General features: G+C 37.7%; 1 protein-coding gene across 1 annotated transcript in view; it reads right to left on the reverse strand.

Moving 5' to 3' along the window:
- The window catches only part of LOC308633189 (collagen alpha-1(XIV) chain-like), a gene marked incomplete at both ends in the record, with an annotated part of 50,932 nt that overhangs the window by 30,928 nt on the left and 6,267 nt on the right, over positions 1–13,737 (reverse strand). Inside the window, one exon of the mRNA XM_081265732.1 lies at positions 9,944–10,030. Coding sequence (XP_081121858.1) covers positions 9,944–10,030 — 87 coding nt within the window. The remainder of the gene's footprint in view (positions 1–9,943; positions 10,031–13,737) is intronic.

The following is a 13,737-nucleotide window of genomic DNA, read 5'->3' on the forward strand; positions in this document are numbered from 1 at the left end:
GATGGGTGAGAGGGCCAGAGCTGCTCCTACCTTGATCCTCGGGGGGGGGGGGGGAGATCAGTCTTCTCTTGCCTGCAGACCTACGTGTCAAGCCTGCTGGCTTTTGAATGGGAACTCGCAGTAACCTCTGTGTGCTGAAATGACACCTCGGCTCTCCCCTGGGCTTCCAGGTTGTGGCTGTGACTCCTCAGCTTCATAATCACGCAATCCAATTCCATATCATAAACCTCTTTCTACCTACCTGTCTTTTCCATTTATGCTCAATATCAATCCTATAAGGCAGGTGTTCTCTCCCTTCATTCAGGAGGAAAGGCTAAGCAACCAGGGAGATTAAAATGTGCCCATTGTCACACACTGAGAAGTAGAAACACCAAATCCAAATCCAGGACTGACTTGCAAAGCCTGAACTGTTTAGCTGTTGTGCTGTTTAGGTTCTATCAACAAAGAGAAGCATTAGAAAGGAGAGAAGGAAGAAAGGAGAGAAGGAGGATGAAAAGGTAGAAAAGAAAGAGGGAAAGAAAGCTTCCCATGCCTTGGAATTAAAGACAGAATGAAATCAAAGCCATGGTTTTATGTTTGACCTGGAGTGAGTTCTACCATGACAGCCTCCAGGAGTGTGAAGTTGAATGGCTGCACTACAGCAGGAAGACTGTTCCGGCTGTCACTCAGAGCCCCTCTTCATAGTAACTGGCAATTACTAAACACCACATTCATCACATTTCTTCTCTGCTCTAAACCGTAAGGATATGGGGAAGACATGACAGCTGTCTTCAAATATTGAAAGGGCTGTCATACGGAAGAGGGATTAGGAACATTCTGTATGCCCACAAGGCATGTACGAGGAGACGGATCTCCACTCAATTACAGACAGGATGTCTGCTTGGGGAAACGGTGAGATTGCTGCTCACGAAAGCAGGTGCAGGACCACCCCTGATGGAATGCTCAGATTCAGGACCTCTCAACTGACTCAGCTACAGGAACTTCCAGCACTGGTGTTTATGATTACTTCCTCCCTGCCCCACCTACCGAATTACACCTGAACTATGTGTTGTGCTTTTCAAGGCTCTCCTGGATTCAACTCCACTTGACTCATCCATGTTTATTTTTCCCTTTGTCCCAATATAATTACCTTTGTTTTCCTGAAAAGCATTCCCATCTCTGAGACTTCCAATTCAATTTCTATCCCCCTCATCTCTTACATATCCTCTCCAAAATCTACCTGTCTACATTGTCTGACCACCTCTATTTTAAAATGACATTTGCTCCACTTTAAAAGCCAGCACATGACATTTCCATTTATTTGCAGTTCTGCATAGAGTACTATATGATTTGACTATATGTCTACTTTTTTTTTGTTTAGGCGATTTTAGGTGATTTTCTGCAAAATGCAACAATTCAGTCATCCCTGTTACTCCAAATCATTAACAAATAGATTGTAAAATTTCACAATTTTTGAAGCCAAAACACCTGCTCAATTTGATGCAGTCAACCCTGAAGGTATACACACAAGATGTTCAATAAAAAATCCTTCAACAAGAAGGAAGTTAACAATTGACAAGCTCCAGAATTCCTGAGAGATGGACTACACCAAAATTTATTTCTGATAGAGATCCAACGAGGTTGCATATATAGTCATATACTGCAAAACAGCATGTCCATCGACAGTGGACCACAGGTGATGGCGCTCCCATGGAACTATAGTGAAGCTGCAAAGTTCCTAAGACATCATAGCCATTATAATGCCACAGCACAGCTCATTGCTCATGTGTCTCTGGTAATGCTGGTGTGAACAAGCCTAGTGCACCACCAGTCATACAAAGGCATAACGTGTACAATCACGTGTACATACAACACTTGAAAATGGTTGGATCATTCACCAAGCCACCTAGTCTGTGTAAGTACACTCCATGACGGTTGCACAATGACCAAATTACCCAATGACACATTTCCCCAAACGTGTCCTGTAGTTAAACAAGACGTAACTCTTCATGGACTGCTTTGTGCTTAAACTAGTTGGAATGTGTTTCAGCTGAAGTCAAAAGATTCCTGACTAATATATCACCTAGAATTGTTCAGTGAAGGCAGATCATAAACAAAAGGGAAACTAGGTCTAAAAGAAGAAAAGTTTAGTTCTCACACAGATCCTGAGAACTTAAAGGATTTCAATTAGCTCTGTGAGGAACCATGTGTAAACAGGGTGAATTCCAAGTTTTATATCAATTGCCTTCTTCCATTTAGGTGACAACACATGAAATGCTATGGACTAGGAGTATTCTCACTGGAAGGGATTCCTGTCCTCTTTTATCTCTGCTATCATGGTTTTATGTAAGTCACTGACATTACTTTTTATAAACAGTAGTTTTACTGGGTGTGGTGGCACACGCCTGTGATCCCAGGGATTCAGAAAGCTGAGGCAGGAAGATTGCAATAAAAAAACAAAAAAGGGCTTCGTATGTAGCTCAGTGGTTAAGTGCCCCTGGGTTCAATCCCTGATACTGAAAATAAATAAAGGAATAAAATAAAAAGAGTGGTTTTATTCAACATCTCAAGGTACTGAAGAACAGATCATCACATATAACTAAATCTCCATCAATTAAAAAAGGGTTCAACAAGTCCTTTTCTTCCTACTTGATTCTCTTTCCTCTTTCAAAATCTTCTCTTTGTCCTTGGTGTCCCATAGTCTCAATAACATGGTAGTGAGTGAGACCATCTTTTAATATACACTCTTTTTTTTGGTCCCTTTTAAAATTTATCGATATCCTTTGTTATAGTCTTTTATTCTTTCTTCTGTTTTGAATACTTCTATTACTTATTAATATTGTTCTTTATTATACAATCTTTAGGTAATAGTTCCATAACTGAAACTCATTGAATCCAGAGACCACCCAGTATGTGTCCTCTGACTCTTACTCAGCTCATGATTTATTTTTTGATTTGAAATACTGGTTGTGAATTCTTCACTCATTTTATATCTGCAGCAATCTAGAAGTTGAGCTGAGTTCGTGTGCCTGAAATCCGACTTTCTGTTTGCTCCTGCCAGGCATCCCATGGCTTTTAGCAGCCCTGAGCACTTTTTATATTCATTTCTTGAATGGGAGGATCCCGAGTTTGTGAAGAGTATAATTGAATGTTGAAACTGTGTGTGGCCAAGGCCTGTGGTGATGCACTCTCCGGGGCCTTTTCCCTAATGCAGGGTCCAGGCACAAAGGCAGAATTTCCTCCTGTTCCCCTGAACTGATTAGCAACGATGTTCTAGCCCACCCTAGTTGAGCTGGAAGGCTGTGGGGAGTGTCTAGACAACGGTAATTACATTAACAGAGAGAATAGGAGAGGACAAGAAGAGGAAGAGAAAGAATGAGGAAGAGGAGGAGGAGAAGGAAAAATCCCTTCCAGAGGATACTCAACGAGCCAGGCATCATTCTAATCCTTTTATTGCATGAATCTCAGCCCACAGCTTAACCCCAATGTCCCATTTATGACCAGAACCAGCCCCTTGCCCCTTGCTTCTAGGAGTGGAGTCAGGATCTAACTGGCATTAACCTGTGAAACCCACCTATCCATACCCTGTGCTTTAGCTGATCTTCTGACCTTTGCCTAACTGAAATTTAAATCTCCATCTGTTCAAGCTGAGCTCACAGCCCTGGGTTTAGCAGATCCAAGGCCTAGAATACCTAGCAGGAAAGGAGACAAAATTTTAAATCCATCTGTGAACTATGAGTCAAGGACCATTAAGCCTTTATGGGATCCCAGTAAGTGGAAAATACACCTTGAGGATAATCATGTGTCCACAGCTTAAAGCCAGGGATTCCTAGCAGAAGCAAACACAAAATTGGATTCCAGGCACATGAGCTCAGCTCAAATTCTAAAGATTGTCACACTCGACTATAATGACTGTGTCTACTTCAGAACTGGCTCTTCAGCAAGAGGAGGCACTGGGTACATATGTTAAGCTGCCACTGGGCCACTGAGGCTCTGTCAGGGCAGAATTTGGTGACCATGCTCACCATTTACTCCCCAGCCACTCTCTCAATGCTCAGGACTAGGCGGAAATTATCAAACCTCAGCTATGTAGTCATTGTTAAATCAACATGAAAGATTAGCTATGATGGCATCAACTCATATAGAATATGCACTCTAAACAGCATATGCTTATCTGGCATTTACTATGTTCCAAGTACTTTACATATATTAATTCATTCGATCCTCACAACCAACTCCTGGGAGTTCTCTAGTTTCAGGTAAAATAAAATAAAATGAAATGTGAGCATATAAGTAGAATCCTTCAAAGGTATATAAATGAGAGTATATCCTATACAATTCTTACTAGAAGTAGCAAAACAGACACGCTGTCCTTGGAATAGCAATTAATCACTCAGTATAGTGAAGGGTTCTATTCCAAAACATTCAAAAGTTTTAAACATTCTAAGGAAAAGAATCAGCAACCTTGTTCTAAAAAGGACAAGACAGAAAATATTTTAGTCTTTTGAGGCCATATGATCTCTGTCGGAACTTCTCAACTCTGATATTGTGGGAAAGCAGCCATAGACAATATGTAAAGGAATGAGCAGAGCTGTGTTCCAAAAAATCTTTCTGAAAAAAAAAAATAGAGGACTGAACATGGCCCATGAGGCCATAGTTTGCTGACTTCTGGAAAGAATAACAAACTCATCTCATACTTTTCCCCTAAAAAGTGAGAGCTGTAGGACCCACCCTTCTCTGTACTGTAGAGAACTTGAGACAGAAAGAGAATGAGAATTAGTGATCACAAATGAAAAAGTGATTAAGAGAAAGAAAGAAAGAAACCCCATGCTGCTTCTATCTGTCTCATAATCTTTTTTAATCAGGTTCTGCGTTCTTATGCAAAACTCCAAAAATAACTAGAAAAAGCTGTTTGGACACAATGAAGAAATAGCCATCATGCAAATGTGCCAATATTATGCTCAAAGGCAAATTCCGCTTTTGTTTGCGAGCTAGTTTTAGATTATTGAAGAAACATGTACAGCAGATTAAAAACAAGTAACTAACTGCATCACAACTTCTGCTAAGGATCTCAGCTCTTTGCATTTAAACTAAAATTCTAAAATATGTGAACTATGTCTGATTATATCTGAGCCACTGTCAAAGTAGTCTCTTGTACCAGAAAATTATAGATTGTAAGGCAAACAATGAGCAGCACAGTTAGAAGAGAATCATGAGGCTAACACAATTTGGAGGGATATTTATGCTAAATCCTGCTTGAAAGACCTGCATGGGGAGGGTCTCCTGGTCTCCATGGCTTCCATTAGTGCTCCCCACTCAACTCCTTGGGAGCTCTAAGCTGGCCTGGATTGTCACTGTTTATAATCCACTTTTTAAGACAATCCCCCCACACAACCAGGCCCCTCAACATCCTCACTGTCCCCTACCCCACCTCATGGGAGTCATCACCATTCCACTGAGTGCAAAAAATGCTGATACAAACTTCAGCTGAGAATTTACATACACAATCCTACATGAAGACTATTAACAAATCTTTATATACAAAAAGAAGTACAGAAAAGATAAGTCCAAATCTAATGAGTTGGGGGGAGGTGCTGCTCAATAGTACAGCAATTGCTTAGCACACTCAAGATCCTGGGTTCAATCCCCAGCACTGCCAACAAGTAAATAAAAAATAAAAGAAAGGAAGAAATGGGTTTGCCTACTTAGAAAGGGCCCATGAAGCTAGAAAGAAGGAAGAGGGGAAGCAATACTTCTTTCTATTTCCCTTTTAAAATTTTTTACTTTTGGAATCACATTAATGTTTTATATATCTACAAATTAGCCTGAACATATTAAATATAAAGAACAAAAACAGTGACTAGGGAAGAAGAGAACTTATCCAAGCTCTGTTTCAATATAGATTCATAAACTCCAGTCTAAAGGCAAAGATTGAGCTCTAGTTACAGGTTTGTCAGTTTGGCAGTGTACGTGGATTAACCATTTTGAAACTAGTGCTATGGATGAGTGTGAAGGAGATGCATTAAGGATACTGGGAGCCATGTTTCTCCGTCTCTTGAAATTGGTGTTATAAATATGGAAGGAGAATGGGCTAGAATGAACCATGTGATATAGGTGTAAGATACATGTACAATACAACAGACCTAAAGATAGATAAGAGAAGCACTGTAAATGTTCCACTGTTGGAAAACTATAAAGATATTGATGAATCTTGGGCTAATCTTAGGTTTCATATGCATGTTAACTTTTTGATTACAATCATACAAGAAAATATGAAAATCACAAATACCTTTCAGGTCAATAGAGGGATAAAAAGAATTTAAAGAAAAAAGAAACTTGAATGAGTTTAAGTAAACCATAAAGGAGAAAAAAAAAGGATAGGAAAATGTGAGATAGTAGCACAAAATAAATGGTAAGCCCAAAAATTATCAGTAACTTCTACCAAGTGAACTGAAGTCATCAAGTAAAACACAGAGATTGTCAGACAGAATATTTAAATGCCACTAAATCTTCTTTATAAAACTACTCACCTTAAACCTGAGAACACAAATAGAGTGAAAGTTCAAGAACAGAAAATGGATGTATTTTTTGAGTACTAAACAAAATAAAGGTGTTACACCTACATTAGTATTAGACCAAATAGTCTTTGAGGCAAACATTGAATTTCTAAGAACAAAGAAATCATTACAAAACAAGAAAAAGAAAAATCCACTAAGAAAACATAACTCTTATTGCATATTCATTTATCATTATAATTATTGAAAGCAAGATTGCAAGAGTTATAGATGTAAATGGATAAATATTAGTGATAGAGACTAAAACACATTTTTCTCAAGGACATGTGGAATGGTTTTAAAAATTGACTACATCTAAATAATAAAATGTTTTTAACAACTGACAACATCTAAGTAATAAAATGTCTCAACAAATTTCAAATAATTTCCCTATACACCATATTCCCTGACCACAGTGCAAAGAAGTTAGACATTAATAACAAATAAATATGTTTAATATCTCCATGTTTAGAAATTAATAACATATTTCAAGTAATTTGTGAATCAAAGAATATAGTAATAATTAGATAACAGTAATTCTGTATATCAAAATCTATATGATACAGCTCAAGCAGAACTTATACATTTATAGCCTTAAAGTACATATAATAGAAAAGAAGAAAGACCAAAAATTAATGAGATAAGTATCCAGTTCATGATGTTAGGAAAGGAAAATATATTAAAGAATAAAGCAAGCCAGGCATGGTGGCACATGCCTGTAATCCCAGCTATGCAGGAGGCTGAGACAGGAACCTCACAAGTTCAAGGTCAGCCTCAGTAATTTATCAAGACACTCAGCAACTTATTGAGACCTTGTCTCCAAAAAAACAAACAAACAAAAAAATAAAGAACTGAGAATGTACCTCAATGGTAAAGCAACCCTGGGTTCAATCCCTAGCATCAAAAAAAAAAAAAGAAAGAAAGAGAGAGAGAGAGAGAGAGAGAGAGAGAGAGAGAGAGAAAAGAGAGATGCAAAAGTTGTAAGCCAATGGCAGTCCAGGAGAAGATATTTGCAGATAAATAGCAATATAACAGAAAAGGGTTTTATATACAATATACTTAGAAATCTTCCAAATACTCATTTTTTAAGTGATCATAATAAATTTTTTTCTAAAAAAAGGCCAAATAAAGTACATTCCATTTCATTACAGATAATTAGCAATGCATAATATTTAAAAGAACCAATAAGAAAACAATTCCAGATATTGACAAGGGACAAAAAATAATAATACTAGATATAGAACTTCAGGTATTAAATAGAAAATATTTTAAAAGGTACCTCATCACAAATATTTTTGCCACCAAATATTCATTTTGAAAAGACAACACAAATATGAATACAAATAATAAGAAATGCTGGCAAGGATGTGGGAGGAAAGGTACACTCAAACACTGCTGTTAGGACTGCAAATTAATACAACCACTCTGAAAAGCAGTATGGAGATTCCTCAAAAAAACTAGGAATGTTATCCCACTCCTTGTTATATATCCAAAAGATCTAAAATCAGCATACATAGGGATATGGTCACATCAATGTTTATAGCAGCACAATTCACAATTAGACAAATTATGGAACCAACCTAAGTGCCCTTCAAAAGATGAATGTGGTGGTATATGTACACAAAAGAGCATTACACAGCCTTAAAGAAGAATGAAATCATGGCATTTGCTGGTAAATGGATAGAACTGGAGGGCATCATGTTAAGTGAAATAAGCCAGACCCAGAAAGTGAAAGGTTGAATATTTTCTCTTATATTCAAAAGCTATCTCCAAAATAAGGGGAAAGAGGTGTGTGTGTGTGTGTGTGTGTGTGTGTGTGTGTGTGTGTGTGTTAGTGAAAGGAATCCCATGAAAACAGGAGGGAGTCAGTGGAGAAGAGGAAGGGGATTGAAGAGGAAGGAAGAGGAAAGAAGATAGGGAGGCATGGTAGAATGAAATTGACCAAACTCTCCTATGTACATACGTGAATAGACCACAGTGAATTTCACCTTTATGTATGTCTATAATGCACTATTTTTTTAAAAAAACTATAAATAAGTAGAAGAAATACCAGTAGAATAGAGGAAAGGGAACAGGGAGAGGGAGGAGGAGAGGGAAAGTGAAATACTAGGAACTGAAAGGGAGCAAATCATATTCTATGCATGTATGATTATGTCAAAATGAACCCCAATACTATGTATAATAAAATGCACTAATAAAAAATTAATAAAAAACAATTACATAAGCCATGCGAAGTGGTGCATGCCTGTAATCCCAGCAAGTAAGGAGGCTGAGGCAGGAGCATGGCAACTTCAAAGCCAGCCTCAGCTTACCAGCAAAGCCCAGGCGCTAAGCAATTCAGTGAGATTCTGTCTCTAAATAAAATACAAAATAGGGCTAGGGATGTGACTCAGTGGACAAGTCCCCCTGAGTTCAATCCCTTGTTACCCCTGCCCCCAAATAATGATAACACAAAACAAAAATGAACAGGAAAAAAAATATTAATGATTACTAAGATAAAAAATAATGCTCACTTTCATTAGTAATCAGAGAAATGAAAATTAAAGTAATTAAGTATTATTGAGAAAAATTCAAAATATTGTGTATTTCAAATGTTAGAAATATATAGAAATAAGCACTGTCATACGTTGTTGGTAGAAATACAAATTATAGAAAAAATTAAGACAATTTAGCACACTCTAAATTTGGCAGTACAAAATTTGCAAATCCTTTAGCCCTGCAGTGCCACAGTTAGAAATACGCTCATTGCAGTATGTTTATGATAGAATTAGAAAACATTTAAATGCCCAATCATAGGGGAATGAGCAGTACATTTCATAGTCTATCCCACAAAGATTATCTGGCCATTTTTTTAAAAATGAGGTAGACTAATAATAACACCTAACATATTCCAGGGTGGGCAGCATTCTGACTATTTTATGCATATCGTCATGATTTATCCCAAACAATTCTCTGAGGTGTCCTGTTCCTATTTTGCAGATGAGGAACTAGAGACACAATCATTGGGGTAACTAGCATAAGGTCACTCAAGCTCTCCCATTTCCTCCTGAATGCAACAGTAGGCTTGTAATGGGAGAGCCTGAGAGACTTACCACTGCCCACCTGACTCCTCTACAGATGGATGGGGAAAGCACCCACGGGAAACAGCAAGGCACAGAACAAAGACCAGAATGGGAAGGCTGCACATGTATGAATGTGAAGAGAGGTGACCAGGGGGTCATGCGCCCAAGTGTTGACTGTCATTAGGTTGGGGAAGGAAGAGGGTGGAAAGGCCCCAAAGGTGATTTTTATAGTCGATTATATACTCTTCTGCTGCCACCAACAACCACGCATGCATGTACAGCCTGCGTCATTGAAACAACCAACTCCCAAAGTGAGCCAATCAAAAAAAAAAAAAAAGAAAGTCTGACCTGGTACAGTGGGTTTAGTCCCATTTCCTTTATCCACAACCTTGGCTCTGGGCTTTGTTGGATCCTTTCTTTTTTCCAAATCTTTAACTGGAAGAAAAGTAGAAATACAGCTATACGTTAAGGTCCAAAAGAAAAAAATATTCAATAAGTTTTTACTAAAACCCCTGAAAACCCTTAGAATATTAATGGAAATCAGTTCCATGGCACAAGCACATCCCCAAATATTAGAACTGCTGAGTTTTTTCAACCTTTTCAGGAGAAGGTGCAGAAAGCACTTAAGGAATTTGCGTTGAGTACCGACTAGGGGCAGAGGTATCAAATAAATTTCTTCCTTCATACCTGCTGCAAAATTAGCATATTACTCCCATCTCATACACAAGGGTATAAAAAGCCAGGAGGCCAAAACACATCTTATAAAAACAATGGGTGCTGGCCTAGGATATATGCCATATCTTCATGTCCCTGGACTTGGCCTATGAGCTTGACCCCCTTTCTAGAAAGATATTAGCCATGAATAGTTTCCTTTGAAATGACTCCATCTGCAACAGGAGAACCCCATAACAGTTTTCTTTCAAACTTAAAAAAATGTTTCTCTATTAACAAAGGGTAGTGTTTCTTTGTCACATTAATAGGAAACAGATACCAAAAATGATCTTTGGCTCTTTGATACACTACCAACTTAACACCATTAGTTTAACTTTCTGTTTGTATTCTCTGCTTAAAATCCACAACAGTTTTCCTGCTGTTGCTTGGAAGCTTAAACAGTTGGAGTCATTCAAGACCACCACCAAATGGCAAGTTCTGCACAAACAAAATGCCCTGTGACTATGCAGGAGCAAGCCAACAGCAACAAACTTCATTTACTTGTACATTCACCTCACAGAATCAGCACATTTAGGACCGGGTAGGCTACACGGGGAAAGCAATGGCTCTCTCCCACCCTTCCTTGCTGTCTTCTCCAGGATGTGGTTCCAAGGCTCCTGTCCTTCTCATAGCCTCCACCTCTTTCTTTCCACTGGCCTCTATCCCTCTGCCGAAAGAGTCTGAGACCTGTCATCCACCAAGAAATTCTCACTCCAACCCTATTGTTTCTGTCTGTGAAAACCTTCCTTGGCTTTCTGGTACCCAGAAATTAAATTACAAGATTTAAAAGAAAAAACAGTAGTAAGATACTTTGATCATGCTAGTCCTACTGAACTAATGTTTTACATTCACTTTAGAGCTCATTCTCTAGCTTCTTTATAAGCATGGGCCCTTTGGAGCACCACTTTTATTATGGTTTAGATATAAGTTGTCCCCCAAAAGCTCATGTACAAGACAATGCAAGAAAGCTTAGAGGTAAAATGATCGGATTATGAGAGTATTTACCTAAACAATGTGTTAATTCACTCATAGGATTAAAAGGTAGTAACTGTGGGCAGGTAAGGTGTGGCTGAAGGAGGGGGGTTCCTGGGGGTGTGCCCTTGAGGTTTATATTTTGTCCTTGTTGAGCAGATGTCCCAAGCTGCTTTTCTCCACCCACATACTTCCACCATGACGTTCTGCCTCACCTAAAGTCCCAAGGAAGGTAATGGGCCATCTGTGGATTGAGACTTCTGAAACTGTGAACCCTCAAATAAACTTTTCTTCCTTTGAGATTGTTCTTGTCAGATCCTTTGGTCAGAGCAGTGAAAAAACTGACTAAAACAGCTTTTTAAAAAATCTTTTTCTCAGCTTTTCCAAAGGCATTATCCTGGCTAACCCCTCCTTTATATTCTCATTCTTTGGATCTTTTTCTATTTCATTCCAGGAAAAAAAAAAAGATCATCTGCAAAAGCTGCCTTGCATCTCTGTAAACTCCGCCTGTAATTTTATTATCACACAATTTAAGTTCTCATCTTCCCCATGGATAATTTCCAAATCTACATCTTCAACTCCACCCACATATGGACTTTGGCCCCAAATTACTTATATTTTCTCAAAGAATATATGTTGGCAAATTTAATATAAGAAAAATTGTGATGAGTACAGCCGGAGGTAGAAATAGATCTGGGAAAGAATAATAATTCCAAAGATGGAGTTTGAAGAAATTTCACTGGAAAGGTGACATTTAAGTCACATGGGTAGAATTTTGCAGGCAGAGATCAGCAAAAGAGCATTGCAAAAAGGAAAAATGGTCACTGAAAAGAAAGTTTGCCATGACACACCATAACCCCAATTATGGATAAAAAAAGAAAAATAAATCACTTTGAAAATTGGGTCAATGGGTCACCTAGAAGGTGCAACAGATATATCACACCTAGTTGCTATCCTATTCATGGAAGGACATAACTAAAAAACTGTCGTGAGCAAAGTGGTTTATACCAGTAACTACTATGTCTTACTATGTGCTGAAGTTAATCCACACAACATTACATACATGCCATCATCCTCATTTGCAGATGAGGAAACCAAGACTGGAAGAGATTGTCATGTGTGGCAGATTTGGACGCCTAATATCCTGTATTTGGACATGCTCTTCTGTCTTTAAAATCCAAAGGTTATTTCTTAGGTTTCCTATATATCCAAAAGAAGATGGCTCATAAAGAATCCAAATCCCTGCACTAGCTGCAAACCTATACCCACAAAGCTTTGTCTTGACCACAATTTTCCTGGATCTAACTTTGAAATTTTTCAAGTCATAGAAACCAGACTTTAACTCCATCTTACATGGAGGAAGAATATAACTGACATGCAACATTAAAAAGGAAAGCAAGCCAAGAAAAAGTTAACTGAATTTCTTTCTTATAAACTGTTATTTAAGTCAAACTAATCCCTCTTTCTTGCCAGTAACAATAACATAACTAATAAAAAGTCTGCATATAATTTTTCTAGCTAACCAGTTAGACCTTTGCTACAATTATTCCTCAGAGCTAATCAAGCTGTAAACAAATGAATTTCTTTTTAAGTACTTTGAATAAGTAGCTACTGAGAAAGTTTTTTTTTAGGGCCTTTGTTTCTTCTACTGCTCTGTTGGTGGGATATTTGAAATATACAGTTGCAAAACCTTCAGACTCCAGCTAAACAAATCATTTCACCTTTTACTGCTTCTCACCGACTTTAAATTATTTCATTCACTTATATAGAGATATAAGATGCTAAAAAATGAATAAAAGAAGAGGTTTATTTATACTAAAAATAATATTAAAAAACTTTTCCAGAGCTTGTGGACAATGAGAGTCTCAAAAGAATATAATATTTATAACATCTGTACATCCCACTGATAGGTGAATATACCAAATGTCTTTGTTAACATGTTTCAAGAGGTAGTAGGTTAACAAAGTTTTGTTTGATTTCATTTTAGGTTTTTTTTAAAGTCACCAAATGTTCACACAAAACATTACTCAGGGAAGGAAGAATATAGGAAACATGGTGTAGTAAATCCAGACAGAACATTGATATACAGAGTTTCACATTCTGTGGCCTCCTGAATGTGTGGATTAATCTTACAGCAGAATTGAAAAAGCTGTTGTTTAATATAAGGTGATTCTATTTTAAATAATGTCTATGATTTGCATCAAAACAGTAAGGAGAGTGTGGCCCTATATAGGAAGAAGACTGACCATGAGTGGCTAATTGCTAAAGCTGGATGATGAAAACTTAGGGGTTTATTGTACCATTTGGTTGATTTGGAGATATTATGTTTTAAATTGCTCTTTGGCAATGAAGTAACAGAAAGTTAAACAGGATAGACTTCTTCTGTTCTTACTCACAATACAAGAATTTTGTCCTTCACATTTGAAAGATCACCTCTGGGAAGAGGGCCTCTCTGGTAA

This window comes from Spermophilus citellus (genome assembly GCF_964194105.1).
Source record: "Spermophilus citellus genome assembly, chromosome: 14".
Lineage (NCBI taxonomy): Eukaryota > Metazoa > Chordata > Mammalia > Rodentia > Sciuridae > Spermophilus > Spermophilus citellus.